The sequence below is a fragment of the Physella acuta genome, unplaced genomic scaffold (assembly GCF_028476545.2).
Source record: "Physella acuta isolate Inbredline_101_S28 unplaced genomic scaffold, ASM2847654v3 ptg000859l, whole genome shotgun sequence".
NCBI lineage: Eukaryota > Metazoa > Mollusca > Gastropoda > Physidae > Physella > Physella acuta.
The window spans coordinates 140,492-164,470 of NW_026732376.1; the positions used below are offsets into that span (position 1 = coordinate 140,492).

General features: G+C 35.3%; 2 protein-coding genes across 5 annotated transcripts in view; one reads left to right on the top strand and one right to left on the bottom strand.

Annotated features, from left to right (window-relative positions):
* Positions 1–854: 854 nt before the first annotated feature.
* LOC131952199 (germinal-center associated nuclear protein) overlaps positions 855–23,979 on the top strand; it is a 28,505-nt gene continuing 5,380 nt past the window's right edge. For 2 of the 3 annotated variants that reach the window (XM_059314765.1, XM_059314767.1), the window contains exons 1-26: positions 859–980; positions 1,801–3,460; positions 3,590–3,664; positions 3,929–4,036; positions 4,219–4,254; positions 4,386–4,600; positions 4,886–5,006; positions 5,365–5,444; positions 5,666–5,843; positions 6,480–6,569; positions 6,974–7,122; positions 7,820–7,888; positions 7,975–8,124; positions 11,586–11,854; positions 12,285–12,510; positions 13,526–13,726; positions 13,951–14,056; positions 14,297–14,409; positions 14,785–14,930; positions 15,658–15,822; positions 16,343–16,544; positions 17,423–17,586; positions 18,052–18,242; positions 18,524–18,681; positions 23,048–23,254; positions 23,588–23,839. In XM_059314765.1, the coding sequence (XP_059170748.1) occupies positions 1,810–3,460; positions 3,590–3,664; positions 3,929–4,036; positions 4,219–4,254; positions 4,386–4,600; positions 4,886–5,006; positions 5,365–5,444; positions 5,666–5,843; positions 6,480–6,569; positions 6,974–7,122; positions 7,820–7,888; positions 7,975–8,124; positions 11,586–11,854; positions 12,285–12,510; positions 13,526–13,726; positions 13,951–14,056; positions 14,297–14,409; positions 14,785–14,930; positions 15,658–15,822; positions 16,343–16,544; positions 17,423–17,586; positions 18,052–18,242; positions 18,524–18,681; positions 23,048–23,254; positions 23,588–23,839 (5,322 nt within the window). In that variant the 5' untranslated portion in view covers positions 859–980; positions 1,801–1,809. Of the gene's footprint in view, positions 981–1,800; positions 3,461–3,589; positions 3,665–3,928; positions 4,037–4,218; positions 4,255–4,385; positions 4,601–4,885; positions 5,007–5,364; positions 5,445–5,665; positions 5,844–6,479; positions 6,570–6,973; positions 7,123–7,819; positions 7,889–7,974; positions 8,125–11,585; positions 11,855–12,284; positions 12,511–13,525; positions 13,727–13,950; positions 14,057–14,296; positions 14,410–14,784; positions 14,931–15,657; positions 15,823–16,342; positions 16,545–17,422; positions 17,587–18,051; positions 18,243–18,523; positions 18,682–23,047; positions 23,255–23,587; positions 23,840–23,979 lie in introns of all 3 variants that reach the window. The other variant, XM_059314766.1, reaches the window with a different exon arrangement.
* Positions 8,311–10,542, bottom strand: LOC131952200 (uncharacterized). Of its 2 annotated transcripts, none has more exons than XM_059314768.1 (2): positions 10,456–10,542; positions 8,311–10,329 (listed from the first exon to the last, which is right to left on the bottom strand). In XM_059314768.1, the coding sequence occupies exon 2, from the start codon at positions 10,303–10,305 to the stop codon at positions 8,470–8,472; it is 1,836 nt and encodes a 611-aa protein (XP_059170751.1). In that variant the 5' UTR covers positions 10,306–10,329; positions 10,456–10,542; the 3' UTR covers positions 8,311–8,469. The 2 variants fall into 2 exon arrangements, with proteins under 2 accessions (XP_059170751.1, XP_059170753.1); XM_059314770.1 differs by having other exon boundaries at positions 10,465–10,535.

A 23,979-nucleotide genomic window follows, 5' to 3' on the forward strand; every position in this document is an offset into this window, starting at 1 on the left:
TACATTTTAAACATTGTTTTTAAGGAAAATGCCATTTTAAGAATGCATTAACATACCGATATTAAAATCATATTATTAGCCTATTATCATCAATAAGCCTAACTAACTAGTCTATAGAGTTTCAATTGTAATGCAAAGCTGTTATTTCATATAGGCTAAATGATTTTAAAAATATAAAATAATATAAAAGAACTTATAATTTTGCGAATTAATATATTTTCATATAAATGTTCAGATAACATTAAATGTAACTGACAACAGAACTGTTGTCTGATGAATCAAATAATATAACTAACCAAAAATAAAAACTTGGTCCAGAAAGTGGTCCATAATGTCTGCAAAATATGTAGATCTAGTTTACATTTAGTTCAAACTCTCTATAAAGTGTTAATAAATATTAATATTTGCACACAAAATGCATAGGCCTAATTCAATTGTTAAATTACATTTTGAAATGTGTGATGTAAAACATAATGATCTATATTATAAACCTCTCGTTACGCGTTCGCAAATGATAGAGCCCCCCCCCCCCTTCCACGCAAAGAGTGTAACGTCCTTTATGGTCAACCACAAAGAAAGGCTTTTAATCCTTGAAATTATCAAACTATCTATTCACGTCGAAGTCACGGAAGAAAATGAAATTTTGTTTGTATGGTGTGCTTTCATAACACTATTTGCAGCACTAAATCTATCAGAAATTATTTTATTTAGAATCTACAATTTAAAATACTAGATCTAATGATTGAATAGTAGATTATACAAATAATTAGGAATTAATCTATTTTTAACATGTTAACATTAAAAATAATTGAGTTTTAGTGCTTTAGGGTGACTTAATTTTTATCGGTATTCGGGCCAACCGTTGAAGAAAAATTTAAAAACCAAGTCCACCGATAATTTTTGTTTAACCAACAACAAAAACATCAAGGGATTTTAATAAATAGAAAAGTACTGATAACAGTAGATTCTATTAATAATAGGTAATCTATCGTTTTAGGTACGTAACATCGACCGAGAGTAGAGAAGATTCTAATCTAGATCTAGAATCTAAACAATCTAAAATCTAAAAGAATTAAAATTAAATCTATCGTTTTGGGTAGGCCTACGTAAAATCGCCCGCGACTAGATTCTCTAGTAATGTGAAAAACAGGTGACTCCTTACATTTTAATAAAAATTTCACATTTTGAGGAGGATTTATGTTTTGAAAAATACAAAAATGTTTCCTTGTTTCATTTATGTACCTGTTTTTAAACAATTGAATTAAAACTTTTCAGTAATAAATGATTAAATGAACACCAGCGATGTTTCCAACAGATGCAACCATGCTCATTTACTATAGCAGCCATCTTGTTAAAGTTTTATTTTTATAGACTTATAGCGCGAGATTCAGGCGGAGGTCACTCTATTTTACAAATGGCTGCTGTTTAAATAGCAAATCTTGCTTGCAGACACTTGAGACACTGCTGTTTAAAGTTAATTTCTGACTAGCCATTGATAAAGGGGTGTTGGGTTGTTAGTAGTATTGTAATCTCGACTAATTTTATGGTTAGAAATTCGAGTTAGGCGTGGTAGGACCAGGGTTGGGGATAGGCATAGGGTTAAGGACAGGGTTAGCACATTGAACATTGACATTAGCCAACCATGTGTGTATTTACTATTTAGTTAACTGCCAGTAACCTAACACCCCTTTTTTAAAGAAGATTTCATTATCGGACACTGGTATAAACATTCTTCCCAATTGAAACTTCAATTAATCTGTTATTTTATAATTTTTAAAATGTTTTTTATTTTTATTTTAGTTTACAAAAATGCAAAATCCTCTTTTTGGTGGGCATGCTGTACCCAGCACACAATCTGGAGTATTTGGATCCTTTGGACAACCATCCTCTGCCACACAAGGTGGTACGTCATCTTTTGGATCTTTTGCAATGCAGCAGCCCATACCCACTGCTGGATCTTTTGGCACATCAGGAACACAAAGTGGACAGCCTTCATTTTTATTTGGATCATCTGCTACTCAAGGGGGACAACAGTCATCTGCTTTAAATGCTTCACTTGGGTCAAGTACTTTTGGCTCATTTGGAACACAAGGGGGTCAAATGTCATCTTTTAGTGCACCACATACACAAGCTGGGCAATCTTCATCTACATTTGGATCTTTTGGAACACAATCCACACCTACATTTGGAACTCAAAAGGAGCAGCCAACACCTATTTTTGGATCAATTGGTTCACAAGGGGGGCAATCTCAGGCTGTATTTGGATCGTTTGGTGCATCAGGAGCACAAGCTAGACAATCATCAACCTTCGGAACTCATAATGAACAATCCCCATCCAAGTTAGGATCTTTTGGGTCACAGGGGCAGGAAACATCTTCAGTATTTGGGTCGTTCGGGTCCCAAGGGGGACAACAAACTTCTCCAACTTTTATCTCAACAAATATTCAAGATAAACAATCGCCTTCTATTTTTGGTGGCACCAGTGGAATCAGCTCTGGGATGTTCAGGGGAGAGCACAAGCTTGGCTCTACATTTGGAGCAACTACTGGTTTATCTGGGTCCAATACATTTGGATCCACTACATCTAATTCCTTATTTGGCACATTTACTGGACAAGCATCCGTCTCAGTATCTCAGTCTTTCGGATCACAGATGAATACACAGAGTGTAACATCCTCTGGTACACAGTCCATTTTCGGAAAGCCAACAATCAGCTCTTCTAGTTTGACGGGTACAGCAACCTTCACCCTGAACCAGCCCAAGACAACCAATAGTAGTTCATTTCCTGTTTCAACTCCAGGTCTTTTTACGTCTGCCTCTCCTAGCACCTCACCAACAGCTGGTTCATTGTTCTCAGCCAGCCAGCTATCTAATGTGAGAAAGAGAAACTTTGAATCTGAAGTTAACAGCAATGCTCTGTTTGGAAAAAAAGATCGATCAGAATCTACCATGGAAGGACCGTCATCATTAGGACCATTTGCAGTCAAACAAACAGCTATATCCAGTAATGTAAGTTCAGTCCCTGCAACTTTTCAGCCAGGTGAAAAATCCCTGTTTGGTAAAGGGATTAGCACTTCAGTAGAGAGCACAGAAGCTTCCAAATCTTTATTTGGTAAGCCGATGTCTGATTCCAAAACTGAAACTCTTTTCAAATCCCAGCCTGTAGGCAGATCACTTTTTTCAGCCAGTGACACAACAAAAGAGAGCAGTTCCAAACAGGAAAATGTTAGTACAAATGAAAGTGTTTTTAGAAAAAATATAGAAAATTCAGGTACACTAAAACAAACGGAGACAGGTTTGTTTTCTGGGCCAGCCCAACGCTCTCTCTTTGGTAAAGAACCTAGTGGCGGAAGCAACACAGGTTTATTTGGAAAACCTTCACAGACTGAGTTTCCCAAGATTAACAGATCTGCATCTAGCTATAGTCTACAACAGCTAAATGAAAAGGAAAGTCTACAAGGTATGCATTTTTTAATAACTATGTAATTAGAAGACTGTAAAGTTAAAAAAATATCTTTACCTGGTGAGCAGCAAAAAAAAAGTTACTGTTGTTAACTTTAATCAGACTTTGTATTTTGTTAATCAACAGATAAGGAATCCCTTCATAATAATAATCGAGATCCAAATGAAGAGCAAGAAGTGTTTAATGCTGGGGATGATAAAGGTACACAGTAGTCTTTTTGTTTACTTACACAGCTAACACAATAAAAAGGTAAAACAAAAGTAGGTAGACTAAACCATTCAAGAAAAAGTTTAGTATAATATGAAGTAAATGCTTAAGTTTAATGGAATTCCAGCTGGATCAGATACAGTATTTTAGATTTTTCATGAATTTGAATGAAAGCCCATTTATAAAAGCCTGTGTTTTGAATAGTTTTTGTTCTGAAGTGATTAAAATAACTCCATTTTATTTTTACCATAAATTCAGCCGAAGGTCCACTTAGAAGGTCACTGATGAAATGGAAAAGAACAAGGGATGCTGATATGCAGGAAGACCTTAAAAAAACTGGTCAATCAGCTTCTGAAATAGATTTAAGTAAGCTTACAGCTGGAAATATTAGGGATATCTTGACCTTGTTTGCTTTTGAAATTGGTCCATAATTATTTGGTGCACATTAAGTTTGATTAGTTAAATTTTTTGGAAACTTTATTTTAAAATGTTGGAGGGTAATTAATAAAACATTTTGTAAAGTCTTTTTAAATATATTTTTTTTTCAGGACAAGCAAAGAGATCAAGGATTCCAAGTGAGCAAGGTTGGGAAATGTTCTATTTAAACTTTTTATTTTTTTATTTTATGCATACATTTTCTTTTTAGATTGTATTGATCACATTCTTGGCCCATTGAAAATAATTAAATTACTAGTTTTTTTAATTTTATTTTTAGGTTCTAGAGCACCATCTAGAAGCATCTCAAGAACTTCCTTGACACGTAGATCAAAAGAAGACCTTCGCTCCAAGACTTGCATTGTCATCAAGGAAATCCCCATACATTTGAATAAAGGCTCAGTAATTCGTAGACATTTCTCTCAATTTGGGAACATAGTTAAGCTCCAACCACTGACACTAAAGAGATCTGCATACATCACATATGAGACTCACGTAAGTGTAGAATTTCTTTTGAGATAAACTTTGATCGAGTGAGTTTGTTAGCCGATGAGTAAAATAACCAGAGATCTTTTATTTGAATTAAAAAATGAGCTTTAAATTAAATTTAAAAAAACAGTATTGTGTTAAATTTCTCCACTTTTATCAAAAATCAGTTTTCTAAAATTATTTGCCCAAAACAGTTTTCATTTTATTTTGCAAATCTGGAATAATAAATAAACTCCTTAATTTTACTTATTCCGTGGATTAAAAACAAGTTTGGTTGTTTTTTTTTTAAAGGAAGAAGCAAAAGCTGCTAAGGAAAATGGAATAATCATGGATGAGGGTAGCCCACCTGTGACCATTTTCTGGAGGTCATCACAACCTCAAAAGTCACCAGAGTCTCAAAGTTCTACAGAAGGTAAAAGCTAAAGTTAATTGTCTCCTTCGATTTGAACACTTCATCAGAAGCTTAATGACAATTCATAACTTATCAATAATAGTGTAATATTATATTTGTTACTTTGTACTAAAAAATTTTTTTTTACTATATGAGCATTATATTAATAACAAATTAGTCTACACAAATCAGTTCTTTTCTATTAAACCTAGGGATAAAGCTAATATATAAGAACTAGCATATGATTGCATTTTGTTACAGATTTAATGTTTGTGTATTTTGTCATAGGTTTTATTATAAAGTAGGCCTATTTTGTCACAAGTTTTTTTTAATATGTATTTTGTCTCAGATTTTAATTGTAAAATGTATTTTGTCACAGGCATGAAACCACAAAGGACCTTGTTTTCTAGCAATGTTGCACAAGAGCTGGCAAGTATGGCTGGAACCTCTGATTATCAGGTAGTTATTATGTTTTTGTTGCACCGTTTTTTGTCCATATTTACTCAGTTAGCCCACCTGTAATATGTTGATATAGTTCACTCTACATTTAAATGTTTTTAGATTTGTTTGTTTGTAATATGTTTAAGTGTAACACACGCTTTCAGCAAATTGCTTTAATATATATTTGTATTTTGTGCTGTTAAAATATGTTTTAAACGGTTTCATGGTTTTTCATTTAGGAGGAAATGTCAGGATCAGCAAGTCATTATGATGAGCCTAGGCTATCAAGAAGGGAGCAGGCGATGCAAAGAGCTACAACTAGTAGGGTGAGATCACCAACACCACCTCCAGCCTCCCTTCAGGCAACTGCAGCATCCATCCAGGCAACTGCTGTGCCAGATTTAGAAAGTGCCAAAGGTTATTTACAAAATTTAGTAGTATCATATAGAAACTCTGTTTAAAATGTATTTTATTTTTATTACATGTAAAATACATTATTTACACTTTTTTCATCTAACAAGTTAGCAAGTTTGAAAATAAACAAAAAATATGAAAACACCCTTAGCCCATTTAACCCTCAGTACCGCTTTATCAGTCCGAGTATTAAATCCCCATGCCCCAAGAGACCGATAAATCGGTTTTAGTCACCTGACCTCTGATCTGCAGACCGTACATAAAATTGCGATATTTAAAAAGTACGTAACTGGTATTGTTCGACTGATAAGTTTCTGTTGTGGCTGTGCCCATGAATCAAATTTTTGTTACGTTTTTAATTTACGATGGAAAGACGATTTTAATATCCCAAAACCAGCACTCCACCTGTCTAAAAGAAGGGTCTACCTACAGGGACGACCGGATTACTAAGTCAAAATATTTGCGATAATTCATGTAGAAATGTTAATTGGAATAATAAAATAACATTGTTGTTATATTTGTAGTTTTTTTTTCATTGAGAGCCTGTTGTGTGTACATTTAACTCAGGGGCAAGGGGATTTTAGGTTCAGGAGGTAAGGGTTCAAAGGATTAAGTTAAAAAAAATTATTTTTGTTTCAGGTCTACTTAAAACAATATGGCGAGCAAAAGCAAAGGACACAACTGAAAGAATAGCTATTTTAGATGCCAAAGATAAACTTCTACGAATGTGTAAGACACCTAGATGCCCTTATGTCATGCTTGTAATTAACATGAAACTATCAGCACAGCTAAGTAGAAAACCACAATCAGATAAGACTAAGATGGCATTCTAAATTAGAAATTCTCTAGTGTAACCCTAGTGATAACAGCCAAACTTTTTCTTAAATTATTAAAGCCATATACTAAATAATATATTGTATAAGTTTCAGTTTACTCAGATAAATTTGAACTATTGATGTAGACAATTTTTGGAATAACTTTAGTGATCCATCTCTTAAGATCAATGATGGCTTGTACTTTTGTTACACTGATCCGTATCCCCATAGTAAGAACTTAAATGGAGATAATATAAAGAGATGCTGCATAAGATTTTTTTTAATCAAGTGTAGCTTATGTTTTATGTTGTATAACAGTACGACGCAGGCAGCAGTCTGATTTAGCCACAGCAAAAGCTTTTGTTGGAACGTGCCCAGACATGTGCCCTGAGAAAGAGAGATATTACAGAGAGGACATTCGTAGACTTGCACTCTATGAGGTTATTCCAAGCACCATGACCAGTGTGGTGAGTGAACTTGGTTGGTTTAAAGTACTTCAGAGTTAGTTTCATATCTGCAGTATAAGTGAATTTGAAAAAAAAGGAATATTTTCATTCTAGGTTGAAAAAATTGGCTTAGATTTTGTAGTTTTTTGTTGTTGTTTTTCTTTTTTTTCTTTTTTTGACATTTTTTTCAATATATTGAATATGAGGAGGTTGGCGTGGTCGAGTCGGTTAAGCTCTTGATTGCTGAACCAATAAGTCCTGAGTTTGAACCCCCGGGCAGATGAGGCTCGATAATTGGAGATAGCCTCTCATCTAGGAGAGACAACTCCAAAATCAAACAACTGCTGCTTTGTAGATTGTTCTTGGTTGGACAAAGGCTATGGAAACAAATCCAAAAAGAAAAGCAGGCTGAAATTGGAGTCAACGGCCTTTATGGCGCATAACCACTTGACACGTATACTTAATTGTGTTAGAGGGAAACCCTTTCAACACTAAAATTAAGAACAAAGAAGAAGAGGAATGTGAAATTTATTTTACAAAGACTAGATAAATATATATGATTCAGAAGTAATAGTTTTTTCTTAACAACTCAATTTGGTGTTCTTTCTATTCTATTACAATCTAAATATGAAAATATGTTAGTAAATATTTTTTAATTGGATGAAATGTTAATTTGTTACATTTAGAAACTTCAGTGTAATAATCTTACATTCTACAGACTGGTCTTAAATCAAAAGTTGACCACAGTCGAGCAGTCAAAGAATACAGTCGATCTTCAGCTGATCAGGTAAACATCGTCTTATTTTTTTAAAAATGTGGTCCTCTAATTGAGTAGTAACTGATGTTTTTAAAAAATTACATTTAATTTCTTAGGAAGAACCTCTGTCTCATGAGTTGAGGCCCCTGCCTGTTTTGGTGATGACGATGAATTACTTGCTAGCTGAGGTGGCTGGTCAAGGGAGAGATGGACAGTGGTCAGAGTGGTATGACTTTTTGTGGAACAGGACCAGAGGAATTCGTAAGGTAATTTGTTAGCCAATCTTCCAGAGATTTCTACGAGATTTGATGAAATTAAGCATAAAATATTTCACAGCAAACTCTTTGCTATTATAAATTTTGTTAATTTGAAAAATAATTTTCAAACTATAGGTTAAGTTACTTAATAACTTTCTGTACATTAATTAATTTTAAAAAAGAAAACAACAAAAATATAGTTTACTTCTGTGCTTTTTAGTCTTGGCTGAGATACATTAAGGGCATTATTTATTTAAGTCACTTTAAAAATCTGGCATTGCTAATTGATTTCTTGCTGGTTCAGTGTAAGATAAATCTTTACTTTCATTGCTGGTTCAGTGTAAGAGTTCCTCTTTACTCTCCTTCTGCCTTGTATGGCAAATCATAGCTGAAGTAACACGACTGCCTAGCGTTGTCCGCAGAGACTTTGATGGTCCCCTGAGGTGCTAGGGCGCGTAGCATCTCAGGGATGTCCCACAGCATTGTGTACTCCAGTGACTCCACTAAGTTGTGCTCAATGCCGTAGTCCAGCTCAAAATAGTAGCCATGTATGTTGCTGGTGATATTCTGCCCCCTTGTGTTGGTCCACTCCACCGTGAATGCTTGAGTCTCACCTTCCAAGTTGAACCCCAAGAGAACGACTGATAGATTTTGGTAGCTGTGGAAGGAACAGTTGGCTATGATGGGGCGCTGGAGGTCGGAGAGGATTTCGTCAGTAAGGCTTGTAGGGTACTGCTGTGTTGTGCATGTGTAGTCGGCATCCCACGCGAAGGATATGATCTTCTGCACTCTGGCGCCAGCTACACTGATGGCCCTGTCCAGTCGTTCTTTGCTTGCCCGATCCAGTAGTTCACCCATCCCAGAAGCCATTGGGTCAACAGGAAGGCAAGGATCGTCTCGGAGGAACTCAAAGGCCTCAACATTGAGCCAGAAATCAAACCTGACGCCAGTTGTCAGTAATCCTTGCTGCGCTTCTTGGAAAGCAGAAAACAGTTCTATGTTGCTGGCAGAGAAGGCTTCGGCAAATGTGATGTTTGTTTTCAATGTTGGGTCAAGGTAACGGATGGCTCTATCCAGAACTGGATCACTGAGGCTGACTGGCTCGTTTATCTGATGTGGCCAGTAGTAGCAGCCTTTAGCTGCCCCCCTCCCTTCCTGGACAGCTATGACATCAACCACTTTTGTTTTAGCTATGTCGGCAAAACCTTGTACGTGCTGACCCACGGTTCTGTTCATCTGTGATCTATTCAGATCTACGTAAGGGGAAACGGCAAACCTTTTCCCATTGCTTTTGACCAGGGTCCCAAGTATTTGATACAGAGTCAGATACTGGCTGTCTTGTGTCAGGTCTCCCAAACAACATTCATCCGTTCCATAGTAGCCTGTCAGGTAGTCATACAGTGTCGCTCTTTGTGATTGGCTACCTGGATCATGTGAGACAACTCTTCTGTTAGGATCAAGTGCGAGTTTACTGTAACGAGCTTGATGGTCATTCACAACCCTCTGCGTCCAAGCGTAATATGCTGGCATAAGGTCAGCATCAAAGTTGTTTGGTACTCCAGGCAGGCCAAAGTAAACTGATGTGTTACTTTTAGCAGCACTCTGTAGAAGAAGCTGGTGTGGATCTGTGCCTGCGAAGCTTGTCAGTAACACAATGACTTCAGATCCTGGCTTGTAGTCACACGGAGAGCTTGAGTTAAATGTAGCGTTCTTTCCAGGCAGCACGATTCTGTAATAAATTCTCGAACTGTTGATTTTCTTATCCAACTTAGGGCATAAAAGTATATCATCGCTAAAGTTTTCTTCATACTGGTAGCTGACGAAGGCGCTCACGACCAGACCCATGTCTTTTAGTTCCTGCTCTGCTTCGTTGTAGCACCTCGGCCCCCACGCAGGGTTGCTGCTTTTGTAGCTGCCACACCAGATGAAATTCAGGTCGCCGTCTAAGTCTTGTGTTGTCCTGCGGATGATGGGCGGAGCCCTGAGAAACACAGTGTCTCCCCCTTGATTTTTAAAAGGTTCCAGCGCCTCGTCCCATTCTTTGAGAGAGAACCTGTCTCTGAACCACGAGGCTGTCACTGGATACACTGGTCTAGCACCTGGTGTCACAGCCTCTGTTAATGTGCAAGACTTGACGACAAGAAATGCACAGATGCACAGTGTAGATAATAGATCAGCCAAAGACTTCATCTTTTTAAATGAAGATTTGCTTATCTGAAAAATAAGTTATGAACAGATATAACTGCAAGAGAATTTTATACAATTTAAATGAGCATTGTAATCAACACAAATAAGTTTAAAGGAATTGCTAAAAAAATTATCTTTACTGTATAAAATCACCTTTTTAACCTGTTTTAGAGTTAATCTTTAATCAAATAAATGACAAGTTTGAGTGATGTAGATCAAATATTGTGTGTCAAATCTGTGGTCTACATTCTTTAACTGATAAGAGTTTTTTTTTTTTTTAAATGATTGACAGCTAATTTTTAAACTTAATATTTTTATTTAACTTAAAAAAGAAACTCCACTTTAGACCTGTATGGCAAACCAAAACAACTACTTTGTATTTAAGCACCTAGGTAACCTAGTTTAGATTTGTTGTGTTGGAAGAGCTACTAGAAAGGTGCACAAGGCTTTTCTTCTTTGGGGAGTTACAATTTAACAAAAACAATTTTTTCTAGGATATAACGCAGCAACAGTTGTGTGATGTAATGGTGGCTGAACTACTGGAGAAGTACACAAGGCTTTACTTCTTTGGGGAGTTACAATTTAATGAAAACTAATTTTTTTCTAGGATATAACTCAGCAACAGTTGTGTGATGTAATGGTGGCTGAACTACTGGAGAAGTACACAAGGCTTTACTTCTTTGGGGAGTTACAATTTAATGAAAACTAATTTTTTTCTAGGATATAACTCAGCAACAGTTGTGTGATGTAATGGTGGCTGAACTACTGGAGAAGTACACAAGGCTTTACTTCTTTGGGGAGTTACAATTTAATGAAAACTAATTTTTTTCTAGGATATAACTCAGCAACAGTTGTGTGATGTAATGGTGGCTGAACTACTGGAGAAGTACACAAGGCTTTACTTCTTTGGGGAGTTACAATTTAACAAAAACTATGTTTTTCTAGGATATAACACAGCAACAATTGTGTGATGTAATGGTGGCTGAACTACTGGAGAAGTACACAAGGCTTTACTTCTTTGGGGAGTTACAATTTAACAAAAACTATGTTTTTCTAGGATATAACACAGCAACAATTGTGTGATGTAATGGTGGCTGAACTACTGGAGAAGTACACAAGGCTTTACTTCTTTGGGGAGTTACAATTTAATGAAAACTAATTTTTTTCTAGGATATAACACAGCAACAGTTGTGTGATGTTATGGTGGCTGAACTACTGGAGAAGTACACAAGGCTTTACTTCTTTGGGGAGTTACAATTTAATGAAAACTAATTTTTTTCTAGGATATAACTCAGCAACAGTTGTGTGATGTTATGGTGGCTGAACTACTGGAGAAGTGCACCAGGTTCCACATCTTTGCCTCAGAGAGGCTGTGTGAGGAAGACATGATGTCCTTTGACCCCAAGATCAACAATGAGAACCTAACCAAGTGTCTGCAGACCCTGAAGGAGTTGTACGCTGATCTGGAGAAAAGGCAAATCTTCTGCCCCAATGAAGCAGAGTTTAGGGCTTATATGGTGCTTATGAACCTCAACGAAGGAGATATCCTCAGGTTTTTTTTTAAATATTTTCTGTTGATATTAAGTCCAATCATATAATAAGACAATCAGATTATTTGTTTTTTGTAGATTCTTCATCATTTAGAATAAGAAATAATTTGACTGCCAGTCATTGTCAGAACTATGATGAGAAAATAAAAGCATTATTATGCACATTGTAGTTTAGCTTATCCCTGTTTATTATGAGAAAGACCAAAGGCTAAACATCAGATATGATTGTGACATGATGTTTCAAAATCCTTCTGTTTTTCAGATATTTAAAAATAATTTTACATTAAAAATTTGTTATCAGAACTGATAGTAATTTTTCTACAGCAACACAAATTAAGTGGGTTCATTAAATCATAATCACAGTTATCAAAACCTTACCAATTTCTATTTGATGCAGTAAACATGATGCCTAACTTTTCTTTTTCTCAACAGGGAAATCCAGCAGCTTCGACCAGAGATTAGAGAGTCACCCTACATCACTTTTGCCATCAAAGCCTACAACGCCCTCAACTCGAATAATTATGTTCGTTTCTTTAGACTCATCAAAGAGGCAGCTTTTCTAAATGCTTGCGCTCTTCATCGCTACTTCAATCAGATACGCAGCAAAGCTTTGCTTATTCTCATGAAAGCCCTGGGTGCTCATGGAAGAATTATTCTGGTTGGTGTTCTTACCTTTGTGTGTAGTTAGATTTAGTCTAGCCTTGTCCAATGTTTCAGTGTCTACGGTCTGCATCAAAGCAAATAATTGTTATCTTTATTAGTTATGCTATGTTTATTTTTGACTTACTGATGTTGTATTGCAAACAATGATCCAACTTTTAAATGTTTAAAGACTTTTAAATGTTTCAAGACTAAAATTTTAGGACAGCCTTGCTTTGGTCATAGGTTGCAGCTCTGTGAAAAAAAAATTAAAACATAAGTATTATAAAGCTTTTTTTTAACCAAATATAACATTTGACTCTCCATGATAAAATTGAGCTACTTCACACCTCAAGTTATTTCAAGCAAAAGCCAAAAATATGACTCGCAAATCTCATTTAAAGGAGAAAACTAATGTGCATGGTGTAAAGATGCCGGATAATAAATACAAAGTTTCTCAGAATAATTTTTTTATGATAAACAGTAAATCTATCATTTCTCAGACTATTGGTCTGATTTCCAAGAGTATTCATTAAAGCAGCATGTAGACTGATTTGAGATTTACCTAAAACTCAAAATAGCCATACTTGCTAAGTGACTCAAATCATCATTGAGGTCACATAGTTTTTATGTAATAAAAGGTTAAATACCGTTTTGAAATAGAGTTCATTTTGTTTGCTCGGAGTTGTCCTGGAAGTATTACAACTGGTTACCTTCTCCTACTGGTTCCAGATGCCCTTTGTTATACAACAGAAAATCCCATGTGATAAATCATTGTATTAATCTAATCTGAATTATCATGTATTGTTGAAGTATATCAATCAATCATCCCTTAACCCTAAGGGTCATTCGAGCACTACAGTTAATTCCTTTCATACCTTTCTGCCATCTGTCTGGGTCATCTGCTGCTCTGAATAGTTCTGTAACTGCCAAATTTTTAGTCATCTATTCACTGTTATTCTGTTATTCCCCTTCTCCCTATTTAAGTACTTATAATATATACTTTAAAAATTATTATTTTTTTTGTTTACCAGTATCCTGTTCAAGAAATGATAAATCTACTCTATTTTGAAAATGTGGAGGAAGTGAGAGAATTCTGTGATCACTATTGTTTGGCAGTGGAGGGCTATGATGTTGTCATGGATTCCAAGGCCAATCTAGAGCCAGAGAGCTCGTTACCACAGAAACGGTCCCAGTCACTGGTTGAAGCCAAGATGACTGTTTCTATAGGGGAGGTAAGCGGGTGACATTTTATGATAAAGGTTTCTTTATATTTTGTGATTTCTCTTTTTATATGGTACTTATTTAAGATGATGGTCATAACTACAGTTTTATGTGATTATTTTTGTGTGAGAACTAAAATTATTATTAACAAAAATATTGTATTTTATGTTTCTTGTATCAGTTGTAGCATTTACAGTGAAAAAGATTTTAATCAAGCACTTTTTGTAATTCACAGGTCATTAATGGGGCACCCTTACCACACATAATTTTATCCACCCCATCCTCAAGCTTTGACCAAGATGGTGTTTTTATAATGTCCCATGATTTTCAGGAGGCCATAGGTATGGATCCTTTCTAAGCTTTAAAAAATATTTGAGGTTACACACATGGCTCTTTAAATCCTGATTGTTTAGTATTAAATAAAAATGGAAAGTCACATTTTACTGGCTTTTCTAGAATACAATCTACTAAGTTTGAAATTCAGGAATTCATCTAATCTAGAAAGTTATGAACACAAGCTCAAAACCACATTTTTTGTTTAAATCAATTAATCACTAAAATTGTCTTCTTCCCTTTCTCAGCTTCTAGTGGCCTTCTTAAATCAAGTGCTGTGGACCAGACAAGCCACAATGAAGAACCATGTCTACGCATTGTGCCTGAAGTTCGGCCAGAAAATGCACCAGTCTCTATAGAGGTAACAAGACAACTGTTGTTATTCGTCATAGTCGTTTGGGTTTTAAAACTCACAGTGTTAATGAACACATGTAGAAATTTGTTTTAAATTTTATGACATCAACATGCTTTAGGAAAGATGCAGTTAAACTTTTTGATTAAATAAATTATATAACCTTTTAAAGCAAAATTCTTTTTTTTGAAAATCTTTATTGATATTTTTTTCTATGCTAAAACTTAAAAGTATCATTGTAATGACATCACCATGCTTTAAGAAAAATACAGTTAAGCTGTTCAATCAAAGGAATATTTTATACAAAATTTGTAATTAAAACACTTTTTGTTTGTATATCTATGCTAAAAATATGAATATAAAATGACCATACTTTTATTTTAGGTTATAAAAAGCCTAGCAAGAACAATAATCCTTGAAGTAATAGATGCCAATATACTAGACATCGCCACTGAAGTGGCTGCTGAGACAGGTGTAGTTGCTGCACAGCTTGATGAGATAGTTCAGTCCACAGTCAAGGAAGCATTGAGGTAACCACTGCTATTAATAAATAAGTATTGACATTTACAGAATTGTTACAGTAAGACACTATTCTTTATGTTTAAACCAGTGTAGATTTCAACTGCCATATCAAGGAAGCATTGAGGTAACCACTGCTATTAACAAATAAGTATTGACATATACAGAATGGCTATAGTGAGACACTATTCTTATTTTTAAAGGAGTGTATGTTTCAATTTCCATGTCAAGGAAGCATTAAGGTACCCACTACTATTAAAATACATATCGACATATACAGAATTGCTGCAGAAAGACACACTATCCTTATGTTTAAACAAGTGTAGATTTCAATGGCGATGTTAAGAAATACACATAATCTTGATTACAAATTTAAGATATTTCGCTATATTGCTCAGGAATGTGAAACATGTATCAGCAAATAAACTCCAGTGTTTTATTAATAAATCCATAAGACACATAGAAAAATAAATTGACTGGACACTACCTCAGAGAGAAGTTTATAGGAGATCTGTAAGGAATGACACATGAATTTAAAAAAGGGAAGTGAGGACAGATAGGACTTACTCTTAGAAAACCACTTAGTACAGGAAAAATAATTATGGAAAGGAATGTTACCTCACTACTCAGAGAAAAGCCTCAGTTTTGTTTCATCAGATTTTGTTTTTTTAAAAATCCTCTTTAGCAGTTATAAAAATGATGAACTTCTAACCCTGTGTGTCTGTCAATGTTGAACAGTGAAATAGCCCTGAATGTTTTTGCTGAAGAAGAGGAGAGCCTGAAGAAGAAACTCCATGAAGAAATGGTCCAGCAGAGACAGCGTGTGTTCAGTGCTCTCTGTGATGACATTGTTGAGGACACTGTATCTGGTATGGTGAAAGATGTTGCAGCTTCTGAAATGAGGTGATTATTATCTTAGTATAAAAAGCATCTTGTTTTTTTATTGTTTTGAAATTGTTTTGAAATTTAATTAACAGGTCTAAAGTGGTAAACTCAATTCACCAATTATATTTTATCATTATTAAAATCTTTCTCCCGTTCATGCCCAAGACATGGGGCAGATGAAGTAGAGTTCATCTGTTTCAGAGACCTCTGAATATGAAGGGATAGTGTGATCAGCACTATGACCAGTAGCCTTTGTTTTCCCTTACATGAGTTTGGTACCCATCAGAACTGGGTGGACTCAATTCTACTGACTTGAACCTGGATTCAAACTCAAGAGTTTCGGGTTAGCAGCCTAGCTCTCTACACCTAGGCCTAGCTTTCCCATCATTATTAAAATACTATAGTGCTATTTATTTTTGCACTTTAAAATTTTTCACTAAAAAATATATTTTTTAAAACATAATTTTTTTTTCTTATTCATCCAGTTTCATTTTGTCAAACATGCTTGTTGTTATTTACAAACTGTTTGCCTTGACAGAGTTGTGAACGCCACCCTACACAAGAAGTCAGTGGAACTACACAGCCAAGCCTACAGGGATGATCTAGTGAGGAATGTGGTGGATGAGGTTCTCTCCCATGTTGCTCAAGAAGTCTATGATCTGGATGTTGTAGCTAAAAGAGAGAGACTGGATGCCACCCTCAAATGTGTGGAAGCCATTCGATGCAGAAGAATTTTACAGGTTTATATTACATTTCTTTTAAAAATTAATTTTTATTTTGCAGATTTTTTTTTTAACAGGTCTAGGACATTGAACCCACCTTTGTCAATTACCCCACTCTTTATTAATTCCCCCATTCCTGGGAATACATGTTATACCTATCCCTATCCATCTCACTATACCTAACACAAACCATCTCTATTTCTATTCGTATCCCTAACTTACTCTATTTGGTATAAGATAGATTGGTAATCTTCCATGGGAGGGGGTGTAAAGTGTCCTTCCGCAGACTTTATTTTTAGTACTGGGGATGTAAGGAACAGGAGCTAATGCCCTGCTCCCTTTTTTTTACATGCGTGCAATAAACTTAGTCACAGCATGGTAGAATGGTAAAGCGTTTGACAGCTAACCTGAAACTCTCGAGTCCATAGAACCAGGTCTGATGGGTACCTGACTTACGTTCTGATGGGTACCTGACTCACGCTAGATCCCCATCACAGCTGGGGCACCACAAAAAGTGGAAATCATTGAATTAGGTCTACTCAACTTAACCTGCCCATGGACCATAAAGTTCAAAAGGGTACTTGACTTGATAAAAATAACATTCATCTTAAAACCCTGGTGTGACACCTATGCCTAGCCTCTTTTTGCTGCAATACAGGAGTGGAAGCTAGTTCTGATGAGACGTACATTTAAAATATAAAACACAACTACCTCTTGTTGGTAATTGAAAACATTTCACAACTATTTTTTTACTAGTAACACCACCCTTAACCCTAGCCCTGAATTTATTTTTGGCAGTGAGCTCAGCAGATAACTGTTTAAATACTTCATTTCGACCTGCATATTTAAAGGATGATTCTATTATAACCAAATGAGTTTTTCTTGCTGTGTTCCAGAGATGGAAAGCCAAGTATGTCTCCTGTGTGAAGATAAAAAGGTCAATGCTAGACTTCCCTAGTGGCCCACCACCCACCAAGACAACAACAGAACAGCTACATTCACTTATGCCAGATAGGCCAGACAACAGAATCTCCCACAAGTCTTTCTTTGTTGGTGAAAGGTACCAGTTTATTTTGGCCTGGCATTTCTACAGTCCTGTTCAGCCTTTTTAAAAAATAGTCCATTTATGGTCAAACATTTTTAAATGTAAAAAAAATATTACAGATATGCTTCTTTTTAGTTTTTTGTTTGTCAACAATGCTTGTTATCACATTTTTGTTAGTAATTTGCAAATGAAATTTTCGAGTGCAATTTGCTGTAAAATTTTTGTTTCTTAATATGAAGTATTTGTAATTATTAATCTAAAGAGCATATAATTAATCCCTGGACTACAATTCCTACCTGTCTAAATAGATGAAAACGCTTGTTGCATTGAGGTTAAATAGGAATTTTTAAAATGAACACATAATGTTAGAAACCTTTCTATGTAAAGACAGTTCCAATTTTTATGGTCTTATAATAAGAAAATTATTACTTTGTTTAGTCAAGAAGCCTACATAACATCCAATGTATCGTGTACTTTCAGTGCAAAACTTAGCATTGAGTCCCCAATGGAGATTATACAGCAGCAGCTCCATCTCTCCACACGTTTGTCCATGGCATCAGCTCGTAAAATGTTGACCAATCTCTTGATGTGGCGGCCATTAGATCTGACTGAAATAGTTGGCCCTCAGCTGCAGAGATCATTCCAGTTCTGGAGAAGTGAAAGAATCATAGGTTAGGTTGGTTTTTATCATTCTAATCAGAGCCTCGTGAGAATTTTATTAAAAACAAATAGAAGTATTATTAAAAATGTAGTAAAATAAAACCCTTTTATATTCTTTGTCAGAATGATTTCCTCCCCTCCACTGCATAAATACAGTTTTTATTACCCCTTTTAGAATACTGTAGAAAACTTTGTTTATCTTGATGTTCATTTGAGTAAGGTTTGTTTAGTGGTGTTGTTTTAAAAGTCTTTATACTTAATGATTGTTTATCTTTTGACTTGTTCTCTTTAGAATCTGATACAGCTATTCTCCAGTGGAAGCTTGCGGTCTCAGTGCCTGACAGTGCACACTCCACCATAGAGAAGGATTACTTTGTCAACTGGGTTAAAGCTAAGCTGTGCCGAAATAATGATAAGGAGAACCTTCTGAAACAGACCCCACCCTATCAGGTTTATATCTGTCATTCAGTTTTTTTTTAGTTTATAATGATAGGTAGAACCTTCTAAAGCAGACCCCACCCTATCAGGTTTATATCTGTCATTCAGTTTTTTTTTAGTTTATAATGATAGGTAGAACCTTCTAAAGCAGACCCCACCCTATCAGGTTTATATCTGTCATTCAGTTTTTTTTTAGTTTATAATGATAGGTAGAACCTTCTAAAGCAGACCCCACCCTATCAGGTTTATATCTGTCATTCAGTTTTTTTTTAGTTTATAATGATAGGTAGAACCTTCTAAAGCAGACCCCACCCTATCAGGTTTATATCTGTCATTCAGTTTTTTTTTAGTTTATAATGATAGGTAGAACCTTCTAAAGCAGACCCCACCCTATCAGGTTTATATCTGTCATTCAGTTTTTTTTTAGTTTATAATGATAGGTAGAACCTTCTAAAGCAGACCCCACCCTATCAGGTTTATATCTGTCATTCAGTTTTTTTTTAGTTTATAATGATAGGTAGAACCTTCTAAAGCAGACCCCACCCTATCAGGTTTATATCTGTCATTCAGTTTTTTTTTAGTTTATAATGATAGGTAGAACCTTCTAAAGCAGACCCCACCCTATCAGGTTTATATCTGTCATTCAGTTTTTTTTTAGTTTATAATGATAGGTAGAACCTTCTAAAGCAGACCCCACCCTATCAGGTTTATATCTGTCATTCAGTTTTTTTTTAGTTTATAATGATAGGTAGAACCTTCTAAAGCAGACCCCACCCTATCAGGTTTATATCAGTCATTCAGTTTTTTTTTTTAGTTTATAATGATAGGTAGAACCTTCTAAAGCAGACCCCACCCTATCAGGTTTATATCTGTCATTCAGTTTGTTTGTTTTTAGTTTATGATAGGGAGAACTTTCTAAAGCAGACCCCACCCTATCAGGTTTATATCCGTCATTCTGTTGTTTTTTTTTTTAGTTTATAATGATAGGGAGAACCTTCTGAAGCAGACCCCACCCTATCAGGTTTATATCTGTCATTCTGTTTTGTTTTTTTTTAGTTTATAATGATAGGGAGAACCTTCTGAAGCAGACCCCACCCTATCAGGTTTATATCCGTCATTCTGTTTTTTTTTTTTTTAGTTTATAATGATAGGGAGAACCTTCTGAAGCAGACCCCACCCTATCAGGTTTATATCCGTCATTCTGTTTTTTTTTTAGTTTATAATGATAGGGAGAACCTTCTGAAGCAGACCCCACCCTATCAGGTTTATATCCGTCATTCTGTTTTTTTTTTTTTTAGTTTATAATGATAGGGAGAACCTTCTGAAGCAGACCCCACCCTATCAGGTTTATATCTGTCATTCTGTTTTTTTTTTTTTAGTTTATAATGATAGGTAGAACCTTCTAAAGCAGACCCCACCCTATCAGGTTTATATCTGTCATTCAGTTGGTTTTTTTTTTTAGTTTATAATGATAGGGAGAACCTTCTGAAGCAGACCCCACCCTATCAGGTTTATATCTGTCATTCAGTTGGTTTTTTAAGTTTATAATGATAGGGAGAACCTTCTAAAGCAGACCCCACCCTATCAGGTTTATATCTGTCATTCAGTTGGTTTTTTTAAGTTTATAATGATAGGGAGAACCTTCTGAAGCAGACCCCACCCTATCAGGTTTATATCTGTCATTCAGTTGGTTTTTTTTTAGTTTATAATGATAGGGAGAACCTTCTAAAGCAGACCCCACCTTATCAGGTTTATATCTGTCATTCAGTTTGTTTTTTTTTAGTTTATAATGATAGGGAGAACCTTCTGAAGCAGACCCCACCCTATCAGGTTTATATCTGTCATTCAGTGGTTTTTTTTTAGTTTATAATGATAGGGAGAACCTTCTGAAGCAAACCCCACCCTATCAGGTTTATATCTGTCATTCAGTGGTTTTTTTTTAGTTTATAATGATAGGGAGAACCTTCAGACCCCACCCTATCAGGTTTATATCTGTCATTCAGTTTTTTTTTTAGTTTATAATGATAGGGAGAACCTTCTAAAGCAGACCCCACCCTATCAGGTTTATATCTGTCATTCAGTTGTTGTTTTTAGTTTATAATGATAGGGAGAACCTTCTGAAGCAGACCCCACCCTATCAGGTTTATATCTGTCATTCAGTTGTTGTTTTTAGTTTATAATGATAGGGAGAACCTTCTGAAGCAGACCCCACCCTATCAGGTTTATATCTGTCATTCTGTTGTGTTTTTTTTAGTTTATAATGATAGGGAGAACCTTCTGAAGCAGACCCCACCCTATCAGGTTTATATCTGTCATTCAGTTGTTGTTTTTTTTTTAGTTTATAATGATAGGGAGAACCTTCTGAAGCAGACCCCACCCTATCAGGTTTATATCTGTCATTCAGTTTTTTTTTTTTTTAGTTTATAATGATAGGGAGAACCTTCTAAAGCAGACCCCACCCTATCAGGTTTATATCTGTCATTCAGTTGTTGTTTTTTTTTTAGTTTATAATGATAGGTAGAACCTTCTAAAGCAGACCCCACCCTATCAGGTTTATATCTGTCATTCTGTTGTTGTTTTTTTTTTTTAGTTTATAATGATAGGGAGAACCTTCTAAAGCAGACCCCACCCTATCAGGTTTATATCAGTCATTCAGTTGGTTTTTTTTTAGTTTATAATGATAGGGAGAACCTTCAGACCCCACCCTATCAGGTTTATATCCGTCATTCTGTTGTGTTTCTTTTAGTTTATAATGATAGGGAGAACCTTCTAAAGCAAACCCCACCCTATCAGGTTTATATCTGTCATTCAGTTGGTTTTCTAAGTTTATAATGATAGGGAGAACCTTCTGAAGCAAACCCCACCCTATCAGGTTTATATCTGTCATTCAGTGGTTTTTTTTTAGTTTATAATGATAGGGAGAACCTTCTAAAGCAGACACCACCCTATCAGGTTTATATCCGTCATTCAGTTGTGTTTCTTTTAGTTTATAATGATAGGGAGAACCTTCTGAAGCAGACCCCACCCTATCAGGTTTATATCTGTCATTCTGTTGTTGTTTTTTTTTTAGTTTATAATGATAGGGAGAACCTTCTAAAGCAGACCCCACCCTATCAGGTTTATATCAGTCATTCTGTTGGTTTTTTTTTAGTTTATAATGATAGGGAGAACCTTCTGAAGCAGACCCCACCCTATCAGGTTTATATCTGTCATTCAGTTGTTGTTTTTTTTTTAGTTTATAATGATAGGGAGAACCTTCTAAAGCAGACCCCACCCTATCAGGTTTATATCTGTCATTCTGTTGTTGTTTTTTTTTTAGTTTATAATGATAGGGAGAACCTTCTAAAGCAGACCCCACCCTATCAGGTTTATATCTGTCATTCAGTTGGTTTTTTTTTTAGTTTATAATGATAGGGAGAACCTTCAGACCCCACCCTATCAGGTTTATATCCGTCATTCTGTTGTGTTTCTTTTAGTTTATAATGATAGGGAGAACCTTCTAAAGCAAACCCCACCCTATCAGGTTTATATCAGTCATTCTGTTGTTTTTTTTTTTAGTTTATAATGATAGGGAGAACCTTCTAAAGCAGACCCCACCTTATCAGGTTTATATCTGTCATTCAGTTGTTTTTTTTTTAGTTTATAATGATAGGGAGAACCTTCTGAAGCAGACCCCACCCTATCAGGTTTATATCTGTCATTCAGTTTTTTTTTTTTTAGTTTATAATGATAGGGAGAACCTTCTGAAACAGACCCCACCCTATCAGGTTTATATCTGTCATTCAGTTGGTTTTTTTTTTAGTTTATAATGATAGGGAGAACCTTCTGAAGCAGACCCCACCCTATCAGGTTTATATCTGTCATTCAGTTGGTTTTTTAAGTTTATAATGATAGGGAGAACCTTCTGAAGCAGACCCCACCCTATCAGGTTTATATCTGTCATTCAGTTGGTTTTTTTTTAGTTTATAATGATAGGGAGAACCTTCTGAAGCAAACCCCACCCTATCAGGTTTATATCTGTCATTCAGTTGGTTTTTTTTTAGTTTATTTACATTTAATTTTGCTTATTTTAGAATAAATTAATTTGGTTAGGGTTAGGTCCTGAAAGTCATGGTTTCAAGCATCCAGTTTTAGTGTATACAGAGTGTATTCAGAGTGGGTCTGAATTAGAGTGTTAAAAAGTACCTCCTGTTTAGCTGGTTTGTGTTAGACCAATGCTCCTTAAAGAGCAGTAAAGGATGAAGTGTGTTAAGTAAGAGATTAATGACAGTAGAATAAAACCATTTTCTCCACTGTGGCCATGTTTAATGAAGAGGTAAAGAAGAGTTACGATGTTGTTTAGAGTGAATGATGAAAATATTGTTACTATTATCTGCAGGGCCAAGTCCTGACGCTCCAGCATAAAAAACTGACCAGTCAAAGGTTTTCAGCCACATCACTGGGCCTGTGTGTCCGCTACTTTCGTGGGGTCTGGAATGATATACAGGAGCTTGATGTACTCAAAAAGGATGTGCTTAAAGGAACAAGTGCTCTACTGTTTATTACCTCAAACACAGAAGATCCATTGATGAAAAACTCTATAAAAGTAATGTGAAAGAATCTTCATTTAAATAATAATTTGTTATTCAGTTTTCTGTTATTGAAAATATATTCAAAACTAAACTAAAAAAATATTATTTCTTGATCTCTATGAATTACCTACCACTTTGTAACAAGATTTCCTTATTCCACATTTTCAAAATAAATCCTGTTTTAGAACTATGTCTTTATTATTAAATTGTTATTTTATTAAAATGTAGATTTTTTTTTTTAATAACAGCAAATATGAACAAATATTTTTAACTATCATTCACATTATTTTTCAAAATTTACGTACCTATAACTCTTGTAACTATTAAAACCTTTTGATACATTACAGGAAAGTATATGGCAAAAGGACAGAAAGAGACTACATCAGCTGGTAAAGCAGAAACGCCGAGATCCTGCAGTGCCATTGATAATCATTGTTCCCAGGGTCAGCCAAGATGAAGTCTCCCTGGAAGTCCTTGACGAGAAGCTTGAGCTGAACTCACTCCATCAGCAAAATTGTTTGTCTGCTGTGCACATAGCTCAGCCATTGGTCAGCAGCAGAGAAAGATTGTTGGAACACTTTGATGACTGGACAGTACAGGTAAGGGAGATAATGATGTTAATTGTCTTCAAATTAAAAAATGATTGTCTCGTTATATAATTTTTTAATTCTACTTTACATTTTAATAAATAATATAATTTTAAATTAATGTCCCAAGATAATTTTATGTGTTGTATATC

Coding starts and splice junctions, on each gene's coding strand:
- LOC131952200 (XM_059314768.1), bottom strand. CDS start 10,305: ATGAAGTCTTTGGCTGATCTATTATCTACACTGTGCATCTGTGCATTT.